The sequence below is a fragment of the Cervus canadensis genome, chromosome 7 (genome assembly GCF_019320065.1).
Source record: "Cervus canadensis isolate Bull #8, Minnesota chromosome 7, ASM1932006v1, whole genome shotgun sequence".
Lineage (NCBI taxonomy): Eukaryota > Metazoa > Chordata > Mammalia > Artiodactyla > Cervidae > Cervus > Cervus canadensis.
Genome location: NC_057392.1, coordinates 14564272 through 14578230, shown reverse-complemented (window position 1 = coordinate 14578230; position 13959 = coordinate 14564272). Strand labels below are relative to the sequence as shown.

General features: G+C 36.2%; 1 protein-coding gene across 3 annotated transcripts in view; it reads right to left on the bottom strand.

Annotated features, from left to right (window-relative positions):
• Positions 1-260: 260 nt before the first annotated feature.
• NPHP3 (nephrocystin 3) overlaps positions 261-13959 on the bottom strand; it is a 56734-nt gene continuing 43035 nt past the window's right edge. For all 3 annotated transcript variants that reach the window (XM_043474395.1, XM_043474397.1, XM_043474396.1), the window contains exons 20-27: positions 12693-12882; positions 12293-12534; positions 10986-11061; positions 9624-9751; positions 8082-8322; positions 2914-3039; positions 2209-2324; positions 261-1196 (exon numbers count right to left, since the gene is read on the bottom strand). In XM_043474395.1, coding sequence (XP_043330330.1) covers positions 1016-1196; positions 2209-2324; positions 2914-3039; positions 8082-8322; positions 9624-9751; positions 10986-11061; positions 12293-12534; positions 12693-12882 — 1300 coding nt within the window. In that variant the 3' untranslated portion in view covers positions 261-1015. The remainder of the gene's footprint in view (positions 1197-2208; positions 2325-2913; positions 3040-8081; positions 8323-9623; positions 9752-10985; positions 11062-12292; positions 12535-12692; positions 12883-13959) is intronic.

Below are 13959 nucleotides of genomic sequence, written 5' to 3'. Positions count from 1 at the left end.
TCCACTCAAACCCATGTCCATTGAGTCGGTGATGCCATTCAGCCGTCTCATCCTCTGTCGTCCCCTTCTCCTCCTGCCCTCAATCTTTCCCAGCATCAAGGTCTTTTCCAATGAGTCAACTCTTCGCATCAGGTGGCCAAAGTATTGGAGTTTCAGCTTCAAAATCAGTCCTTCCAATGAACACCCAGGACTGATCTCCTTTAGGATGGACTGGTTAGATCTTCTTACAGTCCAAGGGACTCTCAAGAGTCTTCTCCAACACCACAGTTCAAAAGCATCAATTCTTCGGTGCTCAGCTTTCTTTACAGTCCAACTCTCACATCCATACATGACCACTGGAAAAACCATAGCCTTGACTAGACGGACCTTTGTTGACAAAGTAATGATTGTGCAAGTACATTCTACACAGTAAAAACAATATACAATGTAGAAAGCACAGGAAACAGTGGGCTTAGCCATATCTGCTCAAGGAAAAGTTAGAATAAAAGAAATGTAGCAGATAGAGATTCCCAACACTAGTTCATTTTACAGACAGTTCATAGTTCCATAAACATTATCCCTTTATTCTGAAACTTTTCTTTGAGGTAGACAACTGGGCCAGACTGCTACTGAATAGCAAGATGAGGAATGGTGAGGCTAAAGTAGATTTTGAGAGATAAGAATCATGGAATTCTTGAACTCCTTGTCTTAACTGCTAATAAAGAGTTGTAACTGCTCTTACAGAACAGAGACCAGTCTGCTCTCCATGATCAACTCTTCATGTCATCTTAGGATTCCAAGGTGTCTATATTGGTTCCCACACAATAGGAAAGCTAATTCTTTCAAACAACTAAAGTTGAAATAATCATGACTCAAACTTCAGTGTAGTCCAATGCACACAAATAAATCAGTTAAATCACACAAAGTAAAATTAAATTTTCTTAACAGTTTTTATAAATTTTAAATTCTGAAGTTCCAAATATTTCTTAAATATTTCATCCTGAGGTGCATTTCCAATGAACTGTAGTTGCTGCTATCACCTTTGTCCTTGATGAAGGAAAAGATTAGGAGAATGGGTTGTTTTTAAGCTAAATGTATCTCCACTTGATGAGTGTTGGGAAGGAGCTTTTCCACCCAAAAGTGACGTTTCTGCTTCTTTTATTTCCATTGCCCTTTTGTATAGTTCAGCAGCTTTTTCAAAATCCCCTTCTTCATAGCTTTGGGAGAGAAAAATTCTCAAAATGAGAATATAACCTTTTAACAATTCTAAATGATCTTACAGGATACAGAAAAACAAGAAAAAGAAATTAAAAAAAAATGTTCTTTTTTCCAAGCTGAAGATTGAAAAACTGGAGGTTTTTAATTATTAGTTTTTTATATAGAAAAAGTTATATTTGTTGAATAGTTTCAGAATTTTCTAAAATGCCAACGATCACAGAATTTCCAAGATTATTTCAGCCAATTGCTAGTCATTTAACCATATGACAAAATATAAATAAGTGGAAAAAAAAATCCACCTGAAATCTACCCAAAAGTGTGGAGACTTACTAAACATCATTGTGCTCTCCACCTCACCTTGTGTAAAACCCTACAGCCAGGTTTTCTGTCCATTGTGAAATGGTGAATGTTCCCACAGTGACATACAAGAGGCAGCTTGACCCATTACCTGGAAAGAGTCTGTGGATCATTTCTAGGCTTAGTGTTTTGCCTAAGAAATGATCTTACTTTATATTTTAACTTCAGTTTGTAAATTTTACTCTGCAAGAAAAGTCCATTTTCAGGCAGACCAATAAAACAGAATACCCAAATTCTTCTCCTGTTTGTCTGCTGCCAAGTGTCTTATAGGGGCACCATTAAGACTCCATTGTAATGGGTACAGTGAAACTGCTTAAGGAAGTTAGCATCCTGAGGTAAATATAATGCAAAAGTCAACATGATAAATTCACTTTGAGGATAGCAAATTGCCCAGATTTCCACCAGAGCCAGTTAGCTGCATATGTAATCCATCCTCTTATTTACCATGATACTCTCCTCTACAAACTAGGTTGTGCTACCTTCAGTTTCACTTTTGGATATTATTTCAATGTCTCTTGAACTAGATCAGCCAAAAATAACCCCTCTGTTCCAATAAAAAGCATATCAGCAATAAATATTTTGTGGGGTTCTATGATGAATCAAAGATGTCATAAAAGGGATTTTGGCTGTATGAGGAAAGTGAAAAATTCTTACCTAAGCACAGCTAAATTTTTTAGTGTTTCTCCAACTCGAGGATGCATCTGACCCAGGCTGTCCTCGTAAATCTTTAATGCTCGTTCATATAACGGCAAGGCCTCACTGTGTTTTTTCTTATAAAAAAAGAAACAATGCTCATTTGAACACATTGGGTTTCTGAAATTACTTTTGAGGTATTCTACTGAGCTGACCTACTTGGCTAAGTGCTTTAAAAGAGTTAATATCCTCCTACGAGATGTAGATAAACTGATTAATTTAGGAGTAATCATAATTAAAGAAGTAGTATAATAAGATTTAGAAAATTAAGTTTTAGACCTGCCTTGGTAACAACTAACATTAATCCAATTATATAAGGACAAACTTCTTTGTGGTACCCCAGGGTACCATATCTCTTACTCATCATAAGCAAATGATACATCTTAGGAACAATATTAGATAAACAGATGTAGGGAGTCTCCAGAAATAAATAAGCCTATGCAATGAACTAAACACAGTATTTCACACTAAGAAGAAGCGACTGTCTTACAATTGTAACTAATAATTTCTCAAGTATTAAAGGGAACATTAGATAACCTTAAATGTTCCTTAATTATTTTTACTGTTTCATATCTAATACATGTTTACCTATATCTAGTACATGTTTACCTATATTTCATATGTTAAAACTATTCATTTATAAAGCATTACATTATGGGAACTTACCATTTGGCTATAAAGAACAGCTAAGTTCACCAAGGCAGTAGCTACACTTGGGTGCTTCGGGCCAAAGGATTTCTGCCGGATTTCAACAGCCAGCTCATACAAAGGTACAGCTTTGTCAAGTTTACCCTAAAACACAAAAGTGATATCTAACAAAAATATTATAGCAATAAATACTTTATGATCAGAGCTTGTTCCATAAATACAGTTTTGTGGTAAAAAGTAATTTTGAGGAACAAAGTTCAGAAATATTTCCTCCCAGTTTAATGGACAAGTTTATGGATATCTGAAATCTAATAAAATATGTAAGTAAAACTGTATAGAATATAAGAACATTTTCTCTGATAACTCAGAAAGTTCTTTAGGATCACCCATTATAACTTTCTGGTGTCGTAAACACATGCCAGTTATAGTATGTTTGCTACTATACATAGTTCAGAGATAGCATCAAAGTTTTCATTTTAAAACTCATTTTCCACCAAATCCTTTCCAGATTTTTCTGATTATTTCTTTTTTACTTGAAATTTAGGTAGAAATAGCAACAATGGATCCTTTATACTGAAACATCAACTTCAGTAGTAGGAGGGTTAGCAACAGTCCCACAAAGTCTGTACAACTCTGTAACCGCACTAAATGAGAACAGGTTTTTTTCCTGATTTTCGTTTGTTTTAAAGACAGCTATAAAAACTCCAAATATTGCTTAGGTTAGAACTCTGTGGTAAAGAATGGTTACATTTAATTGCAAGCAAAGAAAAGAAAAAGTGAAATTAAAATGGTCATTTCATTAGCTATGCAGACTTCTTCAGTCCTGACAACTGGGTGATTTGTTATGTCTGTGGTAGCCTACACTGCAAACTTAATACTGGTTGAATTTTAGGAACTTCTGCTGTCTACAAGAGACCCACCTCAAAACAAGGGACACATACAGACTGAAAGTGAAGGGCTGGGAAAAAATATTTCACGCAAACAGAGACCAAAAGAAAGCAGGAGTCGCAATACTCATATCAGATAAAATAGACTTTCAAATGAAGGCTGTGAAAAGAGACAAAGAAGGACACTACATAATGACCAAAGGATCAATCCAAGAAGAAGATATAACAATTATAAATATATATGCACCCATCATAGGAGCACCACAATATGTAAGGCAAATGCTAATGAGTATGAAAGGGGAAATGAACAATTAACACAATAATAGTGGGAGACTTTAATACCCCACTCACACCTATGGATAGATCAACTAAACAGAAAATTAACAAGGAAACACAAACTTTAAATGACACAATGAACCAGCTAGACCTAATTGATATCTATAGGACATTTCACCCCAAAACAATCAATTTCACGTTTTTCTCAAGTGCACACGGAACCTTCTCCAGAATAGATCACATCCTGGGCCATATATCTAGCCTTGGGAAATTCAAAAAAATTGAAATCATTCCAGTCATCTTTTCTGACCACAATGCAGTAAGACTAGATCTCAATTGCAGGAAAAAAAACTATTAAAAATTCAAACATATGGAGGCTAAATAACACGCTTCTGAATAACCAACAAATCATAGAAGAAATAAGAAATCAAAATATACATAGAAACAAATGAAAATGAAAACACAACAACCCAAAACCTATGGGACACTGTAAAAGCAGTGCTAAGGGGAAGGTTCATAGCATTACAGGCTTCCATCAAGAAACAAGAAAAAAGACAAATAAATAACCTAACTCTACACCTAAAGCAATTAGAGAAGGAAGAAATGAAGAACCGCAGGGTTAGCAGAAGGAAAGAAATCTTAAAAATTAGGGCAGAAATAAATGCAAAGGAAACAAAAGAGACCATAGCAAAAATCAACAAAGCTAAAAGCTGGTTTTTTGAAAAGATAAACAAAAGTGACAAACCGTTAGCCAGACTCATCAAGAAACAAAGGGAGAAGAACCAAATCAACAAAATTAGAAATGAAAATGGAGAGATCATAACAGACAACACTGAAATACAAAGGATAAGAGATTACTCCCAGCAGCTGTATGCCAATAAAATGGACAACTTGGAAAAAATGGACAAATTCCTAGAAAAATATAACTTTCCAAAACTGAACCAGGAAGAAATAGAAGATCTTAACAGACCCATCACAAGCAAGGAAATCAAAACTGTAATCAGAAATCTTCCAGCAAACAAAAGCTCAGGACCAGATGGCTTCACAGCTGAATTCTACCAAAAATTTAGAGAAGAGTTAACACCTATCTTACTCAAATGCTTCCAGAAAATTGCAGAAGGAGGTAAACTTCCAAACTCATTCTATGAGGCCACCATCACCCTAATTCCAAAACCAGACAAAGATGCCACAAAAAAAGAAAACTATAGGCCAATATCACTGATGAACATAGATGCAAAAATTCTTAACAAAATTCTGGCAAACAGAATCCAACAACATATTAAAAAGATCATACATCATGACCAAGTGGACTTTATCCCAGGAATGCAAGGATTCTTTAATATCCACAAATCAATCAATGTAACACACCACATTAACAAATTGAAAGATAAAAACCATATGATTATCTTGATAGATTCAGAAAAAGCCTTTGACAAAATTCAACATCCATTTATGATAAAAACTCTCCAGAAAGCAGGCATAGAAGGAACATACCTCAACATAATAAAAGCTATATATGACAAACCCATAGCAAACATCATCCTCAATGGTGAAAAATTGAAAGCATTTCCCCTAAAATCAGGAACAAGACAAGGGTGCCCACTCTCACCACTACTATTCAACATAGTTTTGGAAGTTTTGGCCACAGCAATCTGAGCAGAAAAAGAAAGAAAAGGAAGCCAGATAGAAAAAGAAGAAGTGAAACTCTCACTGTTTGCAGATGACATGATCCTCTACATAGAAAACCCTAAAGACTCTTCCAGAAAATTACTAGAGCTAATCAATGAATACAGTAAAGTTGCAGGATATAAAATTAACACACAGAAATCCCTTGCATTCCTATACACTAACAATGAGAAAACAGAAAGAGAAATTAAAGAAACAATACCATTCACCATTGCAACAATGGTAGGAGTATATCTGCCTAAAGAAATGAAAGACCTATACATAGAAAACTATAAAACACTGATGAAAGAAATCAAAGAGGACACAAATAGATGGAGAAATATACTGTGTTCATGGATTGGAAGAATCAATATTGTGAAAATGACTATACTACCCAAAGCAATCTATAGATTCAACGCAATCCCTATCAAGCTGCCAAAGGTATTTATCACAGAACTAGACCAAATAATTTCACAATTTTTATGGAAATACAAAAAACCTCGAATTGCCAAAGTAATCTTGAGAAGGAAGAATGGAACTGGAGGAATCAACCTGCCTGACTTCAGACTCTACTACAAAGCCACAGTCATCAAGACAGTATGGTACTGGCACAAAGACAGAAATATAGATCAATGGAACAGAATAGAAAGCCCAGAGATAAATCCATGTAACTACGGACACCTTATCTTCAACAAAGGAGGCAAGAATATACAATGGAAAAAAGACAGCCTCTTTAACAAGTGGTGCTTGGAAAACTGGTCAACCCCTTGTAAAAGAAGGAAACTAGAACACTTTCTAACACCATACACAAAAATAAACTCAAAATGGATTAAAGGTTAAATGTAAGACCAGAAACTATAAAACTCCTAGAGGAGAACATAGGCAAAACACTCTCCGACATAAATCATAGCAGATCCTCTATGACCCACCTCCCAGAATATTGGAAATAAAAGCAAAACTAAACAAATGGGACCTAATGAAACTTAAAAGCTTTTGCACAACAAAGGAAACTATAAGCAAGATGAAAAGACAGCCTTCAGAATGGGAGAAAATAATAGCAAATGAAGAAACAGACAAAGGATTAATCTCAAAAATATACAAGCAACTCCTGCAGCTCAATTCCAGAAAAACAAATGACCCAATCAAAAAAAAAATGGGCCAAAGAACTAAACAGACATTTCTCCAAAGAAGACATACAGATGGCTAACAAACACATGAAAAGATGCTCAACATCACTCATTATCAGAGAAATGCAAATCAAAACCACAATGAGGTACCATTACATGCCAGTCAGGATGGCTGCTATCCAAAAGTCTACAAGCAATAAATGCTGGAGAGGGTGTGGAGAAAAGGGAACCCTCTTACACTGTTGGTGGGAATGCAAACTAGTACAGCCACTATGGAAAAACAGTGTGGAGATTTCTTAAAAAACTGGAAATAGAACTGCCATATGACCCAGCAATCCCACTCCTGGGCATACACACCGAGGAAACCAGATCTGAAAGAGACACGTGTACCCCAATGTTCATCGCAGCACTGTTTATAATAGCCAGGACATGGAAGCAACCTAGATACCCATCAGTAGACGAATGGATAAGAAAGCTGTGGTACATATACACTATGGAATTTTATTCAGCCATTAAAAAGAATTCATTCGAATCAGTTCAAATGAGATGGATAAAACTGGAGCCCATTATACACAGTGAAGCAAGTCAGAAAGATAAAGACCAATACAGTACACTAATGCATATATATGGAATTTAAAAAGATGGTAATGATATCCCTATATGCGAAACAGAAAATGAGACACATATGTACAGAACAGACTTTTAGACTCTGTGGGAGAAGGCGAGGGTGGGATGTTCAGAGAGAACAGCATTGAAACAAGTGTACTATCAAGGGTGAAACAGATCACCAGCCCAGGTTGGATGCATGAGACAAGTGCTCAGGGCTGGTGCACTGGGAAGACCCAGAGGGATGGGATGGAGAGGGAGGCGGGAGGGGGGATCGGGATGGGGAACACATGTAAATCCATGGCTGATTCATGTCAATGTATGGCAAAAACCACTACAATATTGTAAAGTAATGAGCCTCCAATGAATAAAAATAAATGGAAAAAAAAAAAAGAACTCTGAAATGTAAAAGAATAAGTTCTAGTTAGAGTGCTGACAAACGCATTTGTATTTAGAATGTATTTTTAAAAACTAGTACCTTAATTAAGTCTGAAATTAAATCATTCTGAGTTAAAAGCTCATAGAAAATAACCTATCCATCGGAAGATAAATTATTTTGCTTACAGCAATTATGGCTTAACTGGTATATTATAAAACACATGTAGGCATGCTCTGGATTACTTACCATTTTCTTGTATAAGATCGCAAGATGCTTTACCGTATAAGCCAAAGAAGGGTGATCAGGAGCTAATGCTCGTCTCCGAATGTCTAAGGCTCTTTCATAAAGTTCTTCTGCTTTGTCATACTGTTTCTTTTCATTGCATAGAGCCGCCAGATTATTCAAAGACTGGGCACAGTCAGGGTGATCTGGTCCTAGAACTCTCTCCCTCATCTCCAAGGAACGCTTCAGAAACTGCTCAGCTGTTCTATGAACAAAAGACCCAGATGGTTTAAACTACTGTCTAGAAGTCAGAACCCTAGTCCTCCTAGTTAGGAAGAGAACTGAAGTACTTTTATTCTTAAATCCAAGATAGTTAAAATGAAGGATTCAGCTCAAAATCCTCTTTCCCACCTCTCATCTCTTTCTGCCCTTTTCCAAAAATTAAATATGGCTTCCTGGTAGTGTGAGAACCAAAAGTATCTGGATGATTGTCTCAATTCTCCACTTCACTCTCCTAAAAGATGTACTCATAAATAGTTTCCAAAACAAACTTTTTATACCTTAAAAATTACTAAGCCAAACTCAAAAGATTTTGGTATTCTTTCCTTCTCCCTCCCTTTGGAGTTAGTAGTAAATCTGGTTGGGGTTTTTTTTTTTTTTTTTTGGTATTTTGGCTGCATTGTGCCATGCAAGATGGTTCCCTGACCGGGGTAGAACCCAGGCCTCCACAGTGAAAGAGCCAAATCCTAACCAGCAGGCCGCAAGGGAGCTCCCTAGTACTAAATAATTTTTAATGAAAGAACCCTTTGTGCGACTTCCCTGATAGGGCGGTGGATAAGAATCTGCCAGCCAGTACAGGGGACACGTGTTCAATTCCTGGTCTGGGAAGATTACATATGCCCGTGGGCCGAAACTACTGAGCCCATAATGTAGAGCCTGGGAGCTGCAACTGCTGAGCCTGTGTGCTACAACTGTTGAAGCCCATGTGCCCTAGAGCCCATGCTCTGCAACAAGAGGAGCCACCACTATGAGAAGCCTGAGCACCACAGCAAACAGCAGACCTTGCTCCTTTGTGAAGCGGGCTAAATATTTGTATTTTTCTGATATCTAGCACGTCAAGTCTATTGTATTTTGCTGACATACAAAGAAGTCCCAAAGCACCCATTTTTCATAAAAGACTCTTTTTGAGTCTATGCCCAAAATAAACTGAAGAATAAAATTAGCAGCCATCTACATTCTTTTCTTCATTTTCCCTCAGTCCCAAGTTTGTTCTTATGTGAGATCTTTTGTACAATATCTACACAAACTCACTTGTTATAAACATATAAAATACTAAGGAAACTATAGAATATCCTTTTAGTTACTAAAGAAACAATGTGAAAGGAAACAGTGGAGAAATTGTCATGGTTTTTGTTAAATGTGGCCATGTTCATAACATACCATACATGAAACTTTGCATGGTTACTGTCAATTTTTTCTAGCTTGTCTTGATAGAAATGTAAAACAGCTTTGCATCTAAGAGATGAAATGAACACCTGTTTTCAATATTAACAGTATGGTACTCACTCCAGGTTGTTCTGAAGATAGTAGAGCACACCCAGTTCATTGAGGGTCCGAGCATTGTCAGGTGTATCCTTACCTAACGTGAGCTCTTCTAATTGTAGGGCCCGTCTACGTAAAAGGGAAAATCCATACTGGAGAAACAGAAATTCACAAGAATCATCAAGTAAGTGCAATCTGATTCTGAAGCAATATACTAGGGTTCTGAAAAAATCCTTTCTCCTTTTGTTTCCTTTAAAGTAGATTACAATTACTTTAAGTATACTGAATTAATCTAATGATTATTTAAAAATATGCATACTTCCCAGTGACACCACGTTCTTAAATTCATTGAAAGCTATTTTGTGAAAATGACTGAGATATTTTAGCAAAATGAACAGAATCCCTAAATGCATCGAAAAGATTAGGAAACAGAATTAATGTGCATATATTTATTAACCCTATTACTAAACATTTAATACCAGGTACTTAAAATTGCACATAGCACTTGCAACTAATAGACAAGTAAGTCCTGGAAATCAAATGTATAGCATAGGGAATAATGGTAACAATACTGTATTATAATCATCAAACTTGCTAAGAGACTAGGTCTTAATTATTCTGACCACAAAAAAGAAATAATTTTGTGATGTGATGTTATGGTGTAATCATATTTTAATATATAAATGCATCAAATAAATATGTTGTACATCTTATATTTACACAATGTTAGATGTCAAATACATTATAATAAAAAAACTGACTATAGCATTTTAAGTTAAAATAAACAAATATGCTATATTTATTTTATCAGCAGCTTAGAAAAATGAAAAATTTTTTGCACTTGAGGATAGTAATTTCTTGGCATTTGAATGTAACATTAAATGTTTACTAAATTTCTTTTATTCTCTTTTCCAGTCCTTTAAAAAATTGAAACAGCTTTTAAGTTCATCTTCTAAAATCTAACCTTTATCATTTTTATTTTTATTGGAGTATAATTGCTTCACATTAAAATCTAATCTTTGAATTATATAGTTCTACTTTTTAAAAATTAAAAAAAAATTTCCCCAGCTTTGTTGAGATATAATTGACATATAACACTGTGTAAATTTAAAGTGTACAACATGATGATATGACATATGTATATAGTGTAAAATGATTACCAAAATACATAGTTACACTTTTTAAACACATACTAATTTGTACTTCTCAGTGATACTAATATTTAAACATGCATTTTAAATCAGAAAATATTAATCAGTACTTCCCTAGAAATTAATTTAAAATCAAAAGTTCTTAAATATGTGAGGTTTATGCATCTACATTATGATACAGAGATGTTCTTTTCCTTTTTGTTCAAATCATAACACAAAAGAAATCTCTCATTACCAAGTTGCCTTTTCTCCTTGCAGCTTTCTGACGAATTTTAAACGATTTTTTCCTAAAATGTTCAGCTTGTTCATATCTTAAAAAAAAAAAAAGGAAGTCAAAGGAAAGCAACATGTCCAAAATGTCATACTTCAGTGAAATGAAAGCACAACGTAAAGCCTTTTTTTGCTAATTAAATACAACATTATTTCCAGAAGTGATAGTCATATGGAATGAAAAATCTTAAACAAAAACTTTCACAGAACAAAATCTAATAAATCTAGTCCTCCAAGTGGTCTTCCATTGGACTCAGTGGTAAAGAATCTGCCTGCCTATGCATGAGATGCAGGTTCAATCCCTGAGTCAGGAGAAGGAAAATGGATCCCTAGAGAAGAAAATGGCAACGCACTCCAGTATTCTTGTCTGGAAAAATCCCATGCACAGAGGAGTCTGGCGAGATATAGTCCATGGGGTCACAAAAGACTCAGACATGACTTAGCAACTAAAAGAACAAGTCTTCCAACTAGCTGACATTTAACTATTTTTCAGCTGATTAAACTCATTTTGAGTTTAAAAGGTAATCTCTAAAAAGCAGTCTAATTAAATGAAAATTCAAAACTTTAGTTTGCTGTATCAGCTAATATTTGGTCACATAGAAATGTGAAAGTCACAAAATCTGTGTGAAACAATATTTTTAGAAGTTAAAAGAAAAAATGCCAATATGTGTCACTTATGATTGAGCAAAAATGATTTCAGATAGAGAAGAGATACCTTTCAGAGAACGTATTATACTAGGGATCAAACTTCTCTAAACTGCTAGCCAGTAAACATTTTTGCCTTTGTGGGTTATGTGATCTCTGTTGAAACTAAAAAGCTACTGCTGAAGCGTGAAAGCAGCCACAGACAATATGTAAATGAAAAAAACTATGGCTGTGTTCCACTTCAACCTTAGGTCCAAAACAGGGGACCTTCTGGACTCGGCATGTGGGTGATGGTTTGCCGCCCCCTGTATTAGTAGTACTCAATATTACAAAGCCAGTCAGCAAAGGAGCTCATTTTCATATCCAGCTCTATGACTCCAAAGTCCATGCTCTGTCCTCCACACATCTTGAAACAGAGATGAACCTTGCACTTCTAATTTTCCGTTTACCCCATGAAGACCCAGACCAAGAATAATATTTACATATAGTGGATTCAAAAGAATATAGGATAAGGAAAGTACAGGATAAAGAAAAGTACACAGCCACAAAACAATGCCTCCCACATAAGTACATTAAGAACTGTAATTCCCTGTCAAAAAACCAGAAAATTACTAATTGAAATCTTACTTATCTTGTTTCTGGTACAAAGTTGCAAGTGCCTCAAGTTCGCGAGCAATATGTGGATGGTCTGAACCATAGGCATTTTCTGAGATTTCCAATGCCTGTTTATACAGTTGTTCTGCATTGCCAAACTTCTTCCACTGCACATACACACTTGCGAGCTGGTGGAGAGACTGAGCTACTTGTGGGTGATCTGGATCTAAAGCTGTTTCTCGAATCTCCAGAGACCTCTGCAAAGGCACAACAGCCTGGGGAAGAATATGGTTAAAGACCAATTAATATGAGTGAAATCCTATAAGATTTGCCATCTGATTAGCACAACAAATGAAAGCTACATCAATTCCTAGGAAGGAGAAAAGAGTAAACATGAAAACCCATGCAGTCTCTAACTCCCTGCTGAAGTTACCTGACTGAGAAGGCCTAGATCCTTGAGAAATCGCCCCAGGGTTTCATAAAGGTCAGCTAAGCAAACCATGCTCTCTTCACCTTCACAGGTTTTCTCATACTGCTTCAATGAATCAAAGTATTCTGCTGCCATCGCGCTTTTGTCTTTGCCAACAAACTGCCAATAACTCAGCAACTCAGCAAAGTGTCCTCTGTTTCAACAAATAACAGTAATATAATGAAAAAGAAACGTTAAGCCCCACTACTGAGTGAAGATGCCACAAATTCCTATCAAGCTACTGACAGTGTATTAGGAGGCCAGTCCAGTGTCGTGAGGTAAAGGTGTAAACTGGGCCTGCCATCTGAGTCCACCGCACTCTGGCTGTGTTCTCTCTCACTTCATCATTCTCGACTGCAGAAGGAGCACCCCGACATCACCTGCCTCAAGTGTTGCTTTGAGGAGATTATGGCTTGTAGCAAGTACTCCATAGTGTTGGCTGTTACCATTAATGCCATTATGGTTATTCACCAATGGAACCCTATCAGAACCCTGTTGAGACTTCTTATGATATGCAGTCAACTGCTGAGTTCACCCCAAGATTATTTTAAATGATGGAAATGAGAAAAGAAGAAACCAAGTACAGGCAAGCTGTCAGAATACCTGCTTTGTATTCTCATCAAGGAACGGGATGATAGAAGTGAGCTTATTCATCGGTAGATGGTATTAAGCAGGACGAGAGCTGTTAAACTGAAGGATGAATCATAGCTCTCCATCCTGCTTAACACCATCTACCGATGAATGATTTGAATCATGAAACACTGGAGGGAGATCAGAAATAATTTATGAGCTGCAACAAAGAAATTTGAGAGAGATCATTAAGGAACAAAACAAATTATGCAGCTAAGTTATGAGAAGTGTCTAAATTTCTAGGCGAGACAGACGTGGGGCTTAGAGGTCAGAAGGTTGGCTCATAAAAAGGTGATCCTGCAAGAGGCAAATTCAGACACACCAGGAGATAACAATGAGACATGAAGGATTCCCCTGGTGGGCCAGTGGTTAAGGCTTGGCGCTTCCACTGCACGGGGTGAGGGTTTGACCTCTGGTAAGAGAAATAAGATCCCACATGCCATGTGGTACAGCCAAAAAGATAGAATAAAAACTTAAAAAAGATTATTATAAAAAAAAGGGTAATTCTTTCTTTAAATTCTGACACCAGTCAGATCCTATGAAGAGCCCAAAGTCTGGTTTGAAGGCTATACTTTAAAATACTTGGATGCCCTAAGAGGTA